Source organism: Magnolia sinica, chromosome 9, assembly GCF_029962835.1.
Source record: "Magnolia sinica isolate HGM2019 chromosome 9, MsV1, whole genome shotgun sequence".
Classification (NCBI taxonomy): Eukaryota; Viridiplantae; Streptophyta; class Magnoliopsida; order Magnoliales; family Magnoliaceae; genus Magnolia; species Magnolia sinica.
In genome coordinates this window covers 7,303,332-7,316,769 of record NC_080581.1, presented here as the reverse complement: position 1 = coordinate 7,316,769, position 13,438 = coordinate 7,303,332, and the positions used below count along the sequence as shown (strand labels likewise).

Genomic DNA, 13,438 nt, shown 5'->3' with positions numbered 1-13,438 from the left:
AACCATTGAATGTGTGTTCATAAGGTGTCCTATGCATTCAAAGGGATACGTTCTAGTTTATGAGGACCATGGACGATGGATTGAAATAGAATCCCGAGACGTGACATTCGTTTAAGATAGATACCTAAGCCGAATGAAGCAAAAGGTTCTCTTAGAATTTTTTGAAATACCTGATGTATCTCAGGAGGGTGGGAGTTCTGCTTCTCACGATGATGATGCTCCTATCGTTTGTCAGGACGGTGGGAGGACATCTCAGCAGGCTTTTGAGTTACGTCGAAGCGAAAGATGATTAATTTCCTGAAGATACTTCGATATTGAGGGGTAAACATTCTCTTACGTTGCAGTTGATGATGATGAATCTGATTCGTATCAGGATGCATTATTATCTTCTAACTCAGCCGATTGGATGAATGCTATGGATGAAGAGATCGCTTCTATGGAGAAGAATAAAACTTGGGACTGTTTGAAAATGAAAATGTTAATAATGTAGTGGGCGCTCAATTTCAAAACACCAGAGGACATGCATGAATCTCAATGCAAATAGAAATTGGGAGTGTTTAAAAAATCATATGTTAAAATAGATTTGGGACCTACACGGGGACAAGTTGCATTGACACAACCAACCCCACTTATACAAAATGAACAATGGAATGTGGGCCCCATTATAATGTATTTGTTTTATCCCCACCATCTATCCATTATTTTAGATCATTTTAAGAAATCAACCCAAAAATAAGGTACATCAAAATCTCAAGTGGACCAAATCACTAGAAACAATGTTGATTGAAGGCCCACCATTAAATACTTTTGGTAGGCCACTGATGTTTTGGATCAAACTGATATTTGTTTTGTTCCCTTCATCCAGGTCTTTCTGACCTAATCAACAGGTTGGATGTGAAACAAACATTACAGTGGCCCAGGGAGTTTTTTAATGGTGGACTTTCAATCATTACTATTTTGTGTGGTGTGGTCCACCTGAGATTTAGATATGCCTCATTTTTGGAATCAAGCCCTAAAACAATCCAAAATAACGAATGGACGGCATGGGTAAAACAAATACAGGATGGTAGACCCCACAGATCATCAGACATTACCCACGCCTCTAGCCAAACTGCCTCTGTCAAACCCTGAAGGAAAAAAAAGAGGAAAGAAAGAAAGGGGTTTTCTAACCCTGCTGAAGCTAGATCGAAGAGGGAGAAGGAGATTGGGAGAGGGAAAATGAGACTGAGAGAGGGAAACAGAGGCCTTCACTCCGTCTGAGAAGGTAGGTACAGTTCTTCAATGCAGGTGCAATTCTTCTCAACGATTTTCATTTCAAAAATTTCAACAGTTACAGGTAACTTGAAAAATGACTCCAGCGCCTGTAAGATTTTCGGCTCTTTCTTCTGTAATTCCTCCCCCAAACGCCAACTGTAACAAAGTCACCTGTAACTTACTTACATTTTAGAAAAGTTACGGGCATCCAAACAGGCCCTTACGGTTTGGATAGCTTATAAACTCAGCCCCAGCTCTCTGCCTCATCCAAAACCCTAACCTTACTTCCCCAAAATCCTTCCGCCACAACGCCCTCTTGTACAACCTCATCATCTCCAAGCTCTCCCCCGCCAAGCTCTTCCCTGACATGGAGCAGATCCTCCTCTAGATGAAGCAGTAGCAGCACCGTTTCGTCCCCAAAGAATCCCTCTTCTGCCACGTCATTTCCTCCTATGGCTGCTCCTGCATGCCGGGCCCCGTTCCTCCACACCTTCGACCAAATCCCTTCCTTTGGCTCCCAAAGAATAGTCACATCTCTCAATTCCCTTCTCAGTGCACACTTGGGTTGTAGAGAATTCAAAAATTTCCAGGAATTTTATCTGCATCTTGATCGGTACGCAGTTCCTAATGCCTATACTTACAATATTTTGATAAATGCCTGTTGTTTGAATAAGTCGTTGTCTGATGCTTGGAACCTGTTCAATGAAAGGCGTAGGAGGGGAATTTAGTCAAATGTCATTACTTACAGAACTTTGGATGACATGCTTGGAACCTGTTCGATGAAATGTGTAGGAGGGGAATTCAGTCAAATCTCTGTTTTATCTCACAATGGTCACTGTAAATTTTGTGCTTGTGGATTGTACAAGTGGGAAAGTGCAGTGATATCATGGAATCCATGATTTTCTATGCAAGTCAAACTAGGGGAAACATTAATGATTACACTTTCCCTTCTTTTTATTCCATGGATTCCCATGCATCAAATAGGCCCCTTATCATCCATATTGGGTGTCTCCAACTTTGGATCGTGTTACTTTCAAGTTAGATAGTTCGAGAACAAGTCGCCAAGTCTTTTAACCATGTTTGGGAACTGTGGACACATCAATATTCTCATGAAACCATTGTTTTCATGCAATGATTCAATTTTCTGTCCTTGCATTGCTACTATGCCACGCTAGCGCATGTCTCTCTCAAATGCTGCGCATGAACTTGTGGTTGTGATCAGTTAATCATTTTACCATAAACATCTCTTAAGAACTCATTATTGCCTTGTGATTGTTATTTTTTAGGGCTGCAGAGAAGATGAAACCCAAGGAATTGGAATCTCAGGTCCCTGAGAAAGATGTTTCCAAAGACAAGCATTGATTTATCTTAGGCAGGTAGTTTGTAGTATTAACTTGCTGCTTTGCTTGTAAATCTTGAAACATCACCTTGGTCTAGAGCAGAGGAATTGTAGGATCTTCAACGCGAGGCAATTTCACATCTTACTTGGGTTATCAATTATGATTTTTTTTTTTCTTGATTGGAATATCTTAGCCACAAAATCTTGGATCTCCCTTTAGTCAAATGTTGACTTTTGCTGAATCCCTTTTCGTAGCCATAAATCTATAGATAAGAACTTCAAAGGTTATTGGCCATGGTGGGGTCTTATATAATTCCTCTTGGGAGCAAGGTTTCAAATCTTGGACATTGACTTGTCTGGAGCATATGAAAATTTCATGGGGTGACAGTTTTCAACCAACAAGACCATATGGACTCTATTTCCTCCAGTTGTTAAAATGTTAGTGCAGAATCATATGAGTGAATTAGAAGCTTGGTTTTCAAGGAGGATAGACGCTCCAAAAGATTTAGATGTCACAAACACATCACTGAATTCGATGACCTGTCTTGACCGCTTTGGAAAATTAACCTTGATGCAGTTAGCATCCCAGAAGTAGTTGTCTGGTGGCTTGCTTAGTTGGAAATTGGGCCATAACATTGGGGAAAAAAAAACTCCAAATTTACATGGCTCACCCGATGAATAGATCTGTGCACTGATTGGACGATTTAGATGTTACAAACACATCACTACGGCCTCACAATGCTAGGTTTTGCCACCATTCTTTTCGACGAGAAAAATAATAGATGCTACCCATTTCACTGGACAGAAGGACGCTCATGTACATAAAAAAATCAGAGGTAGTGGGCCAACCTATTCGAGGGGTTGGATGTCATGTGCTCTTCTTCACTGTAGCTCTGTTTTTATTTATTTATTAATTATTATAATAGAAGTAGGGTAACTCTTTTGAAGGTTTCTTCTCCTGAAATTTGTGAAATTCTCAGGTACCCATTCATGTTCTTAATGTATAATGTCCTTCTGGGAGTAAATGATATCTGTTTTCAGTCTCATTTGGAGTTTTGATAGCATGCAGTGGTGCTTATTGTTGGGATTTTATCTGCTAGGTGTTCTTTTCTTCCATGCGAGCAGCTGCTACCCAACTGCTGCAGTGTTGATCTTCTTGGCCGGGCTGGATATTTGGCTGATGTTGTCCTTGCATCCCATGTTGCTGACAGGCAATGGCCCGTCCACAGTGGGTCCCACCAAATGAAACAGTTGAGATTAGCTGTGAAGACAACCTTTCTCACAGCAGGCTATATGGTTACTTTCTCTTCATTTATTTTCAAACTCTCAGAGATGGGTGTTGGAGTCTGCTTTGGTTTCTTACGAGTTTTGGCAATTGGTACTCTGGTCCCACAGCTTGTTAGGTTCTACACAAGAATTGGGTTCAAGGCCGTGCATGAAGTTACCAGTTCGTCGATGGTGACCTGGCTCACATGTTGGTATGGGGAGGGAAGGGAACTAGAATGGATGCCGATATTGAAGAGCTTCTCGTGAAATCGGGCAGCAGGTTTAAAGCTCAGAATTGAAATCCAATTGGAATTCAGACTTTTACAAACTTAAGCAAGCGAACTGTTTTGTTGATTTATTCTTGAGGTGAGTAGTGGTGGGTTTTTTTTTTTTTTTTTCTTTCTTTCTTTTTACAATTATCTGTCACATGCAATTTGCACAACATTTTTTGCTGAAATACATTCACCTAATCTTTACTGCTCATTGATCATCACAAATCCTGCACATGTTTTGTATGTCTGCACATGTAAGGAATCACCGTTCTTGTATAGACCCACTGATTTGATAAATACCCCCCATCCCTTCTGCTTTTTGTCAGATAATAATACTAAATTAGAAAGTAGACATGATGGGTGCATTTTTATCGGGGTTGCAACAGACACAGGGTACTTTCTCATATTGATCTCAACTGTTCATGTTTGCTACTTTCTTGTAATCATGCATCATTGATGTTCCTATAACCTTTGAATCTTGGATTTGAACATGACTCATTAAAAATTTCACTTTTCAATATTCCATGTTCCTATTCATGCACAATCATCCGAAACCAATTTTCTTCAAATGGCACTAGTAGCATATAATCCACAGCATGATTCGGTTCAGATCATCATCTAAGATACAATTCAGTGGTGGATAACACCCGCAATGGATATATTAATTTTCAAATTATATTTTCAACAGTAACAGGTTGGACGATATTTCATTTCTTTTGTGGTGGTTGACATGCAGAACTAGTGGAACCAGAATAGGATGCAGAGACCTCTTCATAGTACATGTGGCAGAACCCGTTTCTCTAAGTTATAGCCTAAAATTTCTGATTGGTCTAGCAGTCCTAAACTCTAACTCAGGTACACTTGTTTGTTGAGAGAAGAATGTTGGATAATTTTTATTTTTAATCATCCAATAAACGTCTGCCAATCTGATAGTCAGATAATCAAATAAGCTAAGTGCCTGATTATAATCCATGACACTCTTCTAGAGCATCCAAGTTATTTTTTCTTCCAAGCATTGTCTTTGGAATATATAATAATTTAATTCCTAAGCTAAGTTTCACTATTGGCAATTTAGAATTTGGCTGGAATTCAATTCCTGATTTTAAGCCATTTACTATCCTTTCCAAAAGGCTACTTCTCAAATTCTTATAGATTGGATTCAAATTTGAAGTTGTCAAACACAAATAATGCACTGAAATTCTCAAGAATCCAATTACTAGTCCTGATTGAGGTCCCTGGTTTAGCCATGAGAAAGAAAGGGAGGATGGATTTTATTTATTTTTTAATGTATGTTAAATTGATCTCATGTGAAATTTTTTAATATGAAAATTTCAGTGTACATGTTTTTCATTCACACAGTAAGCATTTATAAATATAATGGTCTGAATATATTTATTTTCAAAAAATTGATTGATAGGATACTAATTGTAAGGATTAATTGGAATTCCAACAATACAAATTCAAATTTTGAATGGACCAAAATATACAGTCAATTATAAATAAAAAGAAGAAGTTTGAAGGTGTCTCTAACCTCTTTGAAGTCACCCGTGCTGCCAAAGGAAAAGAAAAAGAAGTTTACAAAGGAGAAGGTATGTTTTGTAGTTTTTTTTATTTTTTTCAGATGGCTGCTTGCTTTTGGGCTATGGAATAGAAACCTCTTGGTTTTATACTATTTCCCAAACTCCACCTCCTTATTTTATGCATGACTTGGAGCTGCTTACACTAATAGATCCTTAATTAGTCAACTGAAAAAGTCAGTCTTGCCCTTGGTTAAGCACAAATATCACTATTTTGCCATGCATTTGAATTAATCTTCTTTTATATACTAAAATTTAATTTGGTCTTACTAACAGGTGAAACCAGTCATGTCATATTTACTTCTTCGAGAGAACTCTGCTTTACCGATTGCTGCATATCAGGTAATTACAGTTGTTATTACGCCTTTCAAGTATATCTTACCCATCTTAAACTTATATTCTACCTCATTCATCATTGTTATCTTAGTTTTCCTTCCAGCCATTTGGGCTTGGTTGGTAAATGGCACATAAGCAAATGTTTTATGGTTGGTTATACAACCTATGGAGCATAACTGCTCCATCTTTCGCTATGTTTGATTCATTCACTATTAGTTCGTCGACAACACCTCTTGAAAAGGTAACACTATATTTTTGCTATCGTCCAGTTTTTATTTATCTTGAACAGGGATTACCCTGCTTTCTAATTTTATCATAGACTAGTTGTTTATTTCTACGCTTCTTTCCATTTCAGGCCGTTTTAGTCCCATGAATGTCAAGTTCCTTGAAGAGGTTGCGGCTGGAAATTGGACTGGAGATTTTTCTATATTTGCACACAATTCAGGTATTGCTCTATTTCTCTTCCTTTTTAATAGATATTTTCTAGAGCTTTGCTAAGTGCACCTGGCATGTTCAATGAAGCTCATTTTCACACCACAAACATGGCACATGGCACATAGCTAGGTGCCAGATCCAAACCATCCATCAGGTTGGTCTGACCCTCTGCATGTTTTTCCAAAAGTTTATGCATGGGATGGCAGGAAGATTAACATTACCTGTAACCAGCTGTAGGTTAAAATGATCTAGAGCCATTCACAACACTCACAAAACATGAGCAAGATCTGATCCATTATCAATGATGAGAAGGTCGTGGAATTCAAACAGTCTGAACAGGTCCCCACAATCGCATAGTGGTGGGCTTCACCTCTATGGTTGAGTTTCAAATCAAGCATCAGGAACTGAACAAAGAGAACTAGTGAGGGATGTTACAGGTATGATCAACTTATCCATTAGTCAGGATCGAACAATGTTTCTTCTGAACTAATTGATTTGAAAATTTCAGCCTGTAATATCTATTCTATGATCAATGGTCCTAACTATCCTAAAAAGGGCAGTTTTGTTGTAGTGATGGTGGAATCAATTTTGTATAGCCAACCCCGTTAGTAGAGATAAATATTTGGTTGTTCTGTAGAATTTATTTCTATATTTGGAGTTTTGGAGTTGTTCAGCTTGTGATAGAAAGACAGACATTCCAGAATGTACTGGAAGGCTGTGCTATAAATTGCAGATCCATATGCATGATGTTATGATGATTTTTTATGAAATATAGCTGCAGTTTATTGCCTGGTTCCTGCGATGGGGAATTTCTGGGTGAGATGCCCTTCCTCCAGTTGTGTGATTACACTTGATAACCTTATATGGTGCTATGCCATTTATGGATTATATATCTTATTCTATCTAATTCCATTTGTATGATTGCTGTAAACGTTTTTTTGGACTTCTAGCTGGCACAGAAAATTTCAGAGTTAGGTTTGTTTTGATCTTGCTTCGTCACTTTCTTTTTAGTTTGGTTAAATTTCAAGAATATGATTTTGCAAATGCAGGGTTATGATCCCATCTAGTGGGAACAATTTAAAACTGCTTTGTCACCTTTTTGGACTGTATGTTTTGATTGTATTTGTGGACTGCGTCCCAAGTACATCTTGTATAGCTTGATTAGTTGTTTCTAGAGGCTGGACATGATAGATGTAATGCAGGTTTTGGAGAAAATAGGAGAGCAAACTTGGAAGATCTAGGCATTCTTACAGGAAGAGAGGTGAGATGCAACCCGAACTTCTCAATCTCCAGCAATTTAAATAATTTCCAGAATGCAGATAAATTTTTTTATAACTGGGAATTGATTTTGTGCAACTAGGAATCCTTAGAACTGTCTTCAGCAGTGATATGTCATTTTCCAGCAGCTAGGACAATAATTCAACCTCCAAAAATACAAATTCCAGCATTTAACAGATTTATTTTTTTTGGAATAAATCGATGTTAGTGATTTCCTAAATACATGACTAAATACAGAGTTATTTCCTAAATGCCTATTATTCTTTATGGGCTTGGCTTTTAGTTATTTGTTCTCCTTGGTGTTTGTATGATTGTGCTGTGTAAATGTATTTAAATATTCTAATATTTAACTGCAGGCCCTTGACACATTCAACACAGCAGTTGTATCGCCTATATACTATGTGATGTTTACGTCCTGCGGTCTATGTGAAGGTAACACCTGAGGACGTTCATAAGTTCAACTTGCCCCCAGAATGTGTCAATAAAACTCCATCTGGTGAAACTTTTGTTAAACCAAATTTACAGAAGGTTCTGTTACTAATCTGTCACTAAATGTTTCAATTCGTTCTCTGAAGCCATGGCCAGCTGTTAGAGAAGGCTTTTACATTTTGTGCAGAGCCATGGACATGTAAATACATATGCTCTCAGATAATGACATAGAGGTCATTTCTCTTTCAGGGCATACTTCCAGAAATTCTCGAAGAATTATTGGCTGCTCGTAAAAGGGCTAAAGCAGATCTTAAGGTGTTTTAGTTTATTTTATTATGATGAATGTATTTTACATTTCTAGCTGTTATTGAGCACTGTACAATTTACTTTTATATATGTGCGCCCGCCCGTGCACGCGTGTTTATTTCATCGTTTCTTGCATGCTTATTTTTGATGATCGATGATTAAACCCTTTCTGGTTGTGTTAATCTTGCATTCTTTAGATGGTTAATTACAAGTTATATCATGTTTCAGGAAGCAAAGGATCCATTTGAGAAGGCTGTACTGAATGGTTGTCAGCTGGCTCTGAAAGTAAAACTCACCACCATCCTTTTGTTTTCTATTCAACCATTCTTTTCACGTGAATCTACCCTTGTGATATTCTGATGCTCTGTTCCTTCTGGAATGTGTGTTGATTTTTCAGATAAGTATGAACTCAGTGTATGGATTTACTGGAGCTACAGTGGGACAACTACCTTGTTTGGAGATATCTTCCAGTGTGACAAGCTATGGTAATTAGAAGTTCTTTCCACATTACCATCTCCCTCATCATACTTATTTTTTAGTGTATTTTAAAAAAAATAAAATAAAATTAGTTGAGGAGATTTCAAAGAAATTCCTTTCTTTCCATGAACTTGTAACTGCCTTAAACATCCCAGGTCTGGATTGACTTGGATGAGAAAACCTAAGTGCAACCATAGCCACCAAGCGTTGTGAATTTGCCGTCTACAAGCTTCTTCGTCTGCTTAAAAGTAGACCTTTCGCCTCGGTTCCTATGCAACTGAGGCTAAAATGTAGACTTTTCTCCTCGGTTCCTATGGAGAAATCAGGCCCACAGAGCAATGACTGCTAGTGGCAGGGTGAGTAGCTAATCCGTTTCTATTCCACACGTGCTAGGGATAGCGGATCCACAGCTTCCCCGCAATTTAACCCAAACACGTTTGTTGGTAAAACCAGGATCTACATTTTCATTTCTCTTCCAAACATGGAGTGGGATGGCCTCCAAGCCATGGGATTACACAAAAATCCTGGCACCATGTAATTATTACATTGTGCTAATTCCATCCCACCTAGACCTATCTAATCCCATGCACCAAACACCCCCTAAGGCTGCCAAAGGTCAGGGCTGAAGTCTGTCCACGCCCGACCGACAAAGTGAAAAACATAGTACTGAGTGTATGATGGGCCAAAACAAATGGCCGATCATGGACCATGATGCTTATGCATGACTGCTGCCCAACCACCAATTATCTGCAAGATATGGGCTGTTCATTAAGGGTCCGTTTGGTTACTAGCAAATAAGTAGCTTTTTTAACTTATATAAATTAATAAGTTACTTTTCTTAAATAAGTTAGTTTACTTTGATTATTTTCTAGAAAAATTAACTTATTTTTTTAAGTTATTTTTTTTTTATTGCTTTTCAATTTTCAAAAAGTAACTTATTTCTTATGTTTCGGCGGGTGAAAAATTATTTAAGAGAATATGCTTTTTGTGACTACAAACCCTTCTTTCTGAGTTCATAAGATTGAAAATCATCCAACGAATGAGTAAATGATCTAGTGAGTATTACATGATGATAGCCCATGTCAAGGTGGTCCCACATACAATCCATATAAAAAAGGTCTGCCCCCCTAATGATTAATGGCCTGCATCCAAGCCAAGCCCCACATGATGAGAAACTCACATACAACTTGGGACCCACATGATGAGCAATCCACATCAAAGGTGAGCTCCACACGATGGGCAAGGCAATTAATAATGGTGGGCCCCACATGATGGATGATCCACATCAAGGTAGGCCCCACATGATGGACAATACACATCAAAGGTCGGCCTAATGATGAGTAGCCCGTATCCAAGCGGGTCCCACATGATAGATGGCCACATTGGAGGCAGGCCTACATGATGGATGGTCAATATCAAAGGTGGGCCCGACATGATGGCTAGTGGATATTGAAGATGGATTACACATGATGGACAATAACATTGGTGGTGGGCCTCACATGATGAATGACTAACATCAAACGTAGGTCCTATATACCTAATGAATTGTGCAGGATAAAAGGTTAGTTCCTAATGATGAATGGCCCACAACCAAGGTGCACCCTCCATGATGAATGTGAGGGAACTAAATAGTCTCTCGAGGTAATTACTTGTGATGTTGAAAATCAAATATGCTTTTCTACTTTTTAGATTACCAAACGTACTGATCTCCTGATTAAGTAGAAATCAAGATAATGTAAAGCAACTTTTATTACGGACTGGTTATTAGTCTTAGAGTACATTTGTGGTCCATGCCACATTTCGGGAAAACCTTGTTTTAAATGATTGGAATTGCAGTTTATTACGGACTGGTGATTAGTTTTAGAGTACATTTGGTTGCCACTAAAGAGATTTTTCTTCTTATTTCACAATTTACTGAAACCTACTAAGAGCCTAAGAGTAGAAATTCCAAAGTCATAAATTTGTTTTTCCATGCCTGTGAAATGCTCATGAGCCAAATGCAGCCTGAATGACTTTCTGATGTAAGATGTTAGAAACTATTCATGAAATGTAGGTTCCAGGGTGTGTTTAGCAGTTCAAAGAGTGGTTGATGGGTGCATATAAATGTTGATTTCACTGTACAGGTTCTGATTTCAGTATCGAAAACCAATCCCATTCTCCTCTACATCAGGAATGTTGAAGAGTTTCTATTTAGATCGCAAAGGATATACACTTTATTCCGGAAAATGCTGAGCAAACTATCAGGACCAATATTGATCCTTGGTTCAAGGATGCTGGATCCAGGTAATGATTATAGAGATGTGGATGAGAGGCTCACTCTTCTATTCCCTTACAACATTGAGATCAAGCCACCTGAAGATGAGACCCACCTTCTCAACTGGAAAGCCCAACTGGAAGAAGACGTGAAAGTGATCCAGTTTCAGGACAACAGAAACCACATCATGGAGGTACTCACAGCAAATGATCTTGACTGTGATGATCTGGGTTCAATCTGCCTTGCGGATAGGATGGTTCTCAGTAATTACATAGAAGATTTTTATTTTATTTTATTTATTTATTTATTTATTTATTTTTTCAGGTCAAGTCATATTTATGTGTATTTATGTGTTTGACAAACAAAAGAATCCAAGAGCTGATTCTCTTTTGCATGCTGAGATCAATCCAAGGCCATGACAATGCCAAGAACAACCACCTAGTGACTTCTCTATTGCTCAGTTCCGGTTTCTGGAGCGACGACTTGTCGTCCATGGGCACTAGTGCTATAAGAGGATTACCCAAATGGTAAGAACTACAAAATCTCTTCTTTCTCTGCTTTCACTCAACACAAAATTGTATATTTATATGGGTTGCATGGCTAATTCGTACTTGTGGAAACTACATTGCATTCAGATCTGCTATTTATATGGGGGATTTTTGTTTTAGACATGGTGTAGACAATTAAACCTTCATGTGTTTTAGATTATATTTTATTTTTTCTCTTTCCTTTTCTTGAAAGAAAAAGTATTGTACAATGCTTCTAGATTCTTACATATATTCCCTTCTTCCATGTTAGGGGCGTATTGTTACCACAATCTGAGCTTTAGTGACACCTCATCCAATGAAGGAACTTCGAGTAAAGGTGAGCAGTCCCACCTTTTTATTTTGTGTTCCATCTCTTCTAGAGTCTTAAATATCTTGTTTAGAAGAAATGATGAATTGCCGCTGATCAATAAGGCGACATGATGAGGACATTGTGCACACGCACGCCTGCACACCATCACCCCTACGCACATACGTACGCAGAAGGAGGACCCCACCATCGATCTGGCTCGATGACGACGTCCAGGGAGGGCCTCCTAGTTAGAAAACAAGTTTTGGTTAAAAAAAGTGGGCCCGATAGTCAAGAAAAGCCTATCATGGGATCTCATGATCGTGACTCACTCGTCGGATTGATTTTATATTTTATGTTTTGCTTATTGTTATTATTTAGAACATTGTGAACGCTTTAGATTTTTTTGTTTGGTTTTTATTTTAATTTACTTCATCGACAAGTAATAGGTTGCGCACATGGTGCGAGTTTTGGGGTATATGATTTTCTGTAACGCCTCGTACTTTACAGTACTCAGGTGTTATCGTGGAGATCTAATTTAGTAACGTAAACCTAGTTCATTGAACATTCACTTTCATTAGGCTAAACCTAACCATGCATCTTAGGCCGTAAAGCATGAATCAATGGGGCCACGGTATCTTGTCCCTTGACACGTGGCTTGGTCACGCTAATAGGGCTCCCTAGAGATCTTTCACCATCATTAGGTCCGCAACGTTTCAATGATCGATCTAACGATCGACTTTCCTAAAATCAACCATCGGATTATAAAATCAACCATAAACCTTTGGAGTAGCATGTGCACATGGCTTGATATGGAACTATTCAAATGATTTATGACTTCGACTAAAGGTAGATCCTACAAGAAAAATTAAATAGATAAATAAACAAAATAAGTATTTAGGAATACACATATAATGGTGATGCATACAATAAGTACTATAATAATAATAATAATGTAAAATCATGAGACATGTAGTCCTAATAACCTAGGGAGCAGGACCCACAACATGTTTAACAGTGCACACATACGAGGGTAATAATAAAAATAAAAATGATAATAATAATAATAATGGAAAACATTAAAACATATTCTAATAATAACAATTAATATCCTAAAATCAAAATATAGGTGGAACCAGTCGTCTAATAAATTCCTGGGACCATTCTAGCCGTTGACGTTCAGTTTCGAGCCAATCCGACCATTAGATTAGCGGGAAACCACCATTAGGACTATAGATCAAGTGGCGGGCTGGGTCTGCCCCATATTTGGTCTAGGGACCTAACTGGACCCTTAGAACCTAATGGACGGAGTGGATTTCCCCAAAAACCCCACTGTGGACCCCAACCTTGGCCTGCATGTACACAGCAGGCGTATAGTTGC

The 13,438-nt window shown here is 38.3% G+C and overlaps 2 protein-coding genes across 7 annotated transcripts; both read left to right on the top strand.

Moving 5' to 3' along the window:
* The first annotated feature begins 1,478 nt into the window (after nucleotides 1-1,478).
* On the top strand, nucleotides 1,479-5,601 carry LOC131256789 (uncharacterized). 4 transcript variants are annotated; one of them, XR_009176951.1, is made up of 3 exons: nucleotides 1,479-1,867; nucleotides 3,694-4,225; nucleotides 4,868-5,601. XR_009176951.1 is itself a non-coding variant. In XM_058257829.1 (2 exons), exons 1-2 carry the CDS (start codon nucleotides 1,707-1,709, stop codon nucleotides 4,124-4,126), a joined length of 594 nt encoding a protein of 197 aa, XP_058113812.1. In that variant the 5' UTR covers nucleotides 1,479-1,706; the 3' UTR covers nucleotides 4,127-4,861. The 4 variants fall into 4 exon arrangements, 1 of the variants encoding a protein (XP_058113812.1); XR_009176953.1 differs by lacking the exons at nucleotides 3,694-4,225; nucleotides 4,868-5,601 and adding exons at nucleotides 2,541-2,630; nucleotides 3,171-3,320; XR_009176952.1 differs by lacking the exons at nucleotides 3,694-4,225; nucleotides 4,868-5,601 and adding an exon at nucleotides 2,541-3,078.
* Nucleotides 5,602-6,063: 462 nt separating this feature from the next.
* Nucleotides 6,064-9,022, top strand: LOC131256790 (DNA polymerase delta catalytic subunit-like). Of its 3 annotated transcripts, XR_009176954.1 has the most exons (6): nucleotides 6,292-6,916; nucleotides 7,682-7,740; nucleotides 8,114-8,285; nucleotides 8,436-8,501; nucleotides 8,721-8,777; nucleotides 8,890-9,022. XR_009176954.1 is itself a non-coding variant. In XM_058257831.1 (5 exons), the coding sequence occupies exons 2-5, from the start codon at nucleotides 6,414-6,416 to the stop codon at nucleotides 8,983-8,985; spliced, it is 288 nt and encodes a 95-aa protein (XP_058113814.1). In that variant the 5' UTR covers nucleotides 6,064-6,285; nucleotides 6,400-6,413; the 3' UTR covers nucleotides 8,986-9,022. The 3 variants fall into 3 exon arrangements, 2 of the variants coding, with proteins under 2 accessions (XP_058113814.1, XP_058113813.1); XM_058257831.1 differs by lacking the exons at nucleotides 8,114-8,285; nucleotides 8,436-8,501 and adding an exon at nucleotides 6,064-6,285 and having other exon boundaries at nucleotides 6,400-6,489; XM_058257830.1 differs by lacking the exons at nucleotides 8,114-8,285; nucleotides 8,436-8,501 and having other exon boundaries at nucleotides 6,292-6,489.
* Nucleotides 9,023-13,438: the final 4,416 nt, after the last annotated feature.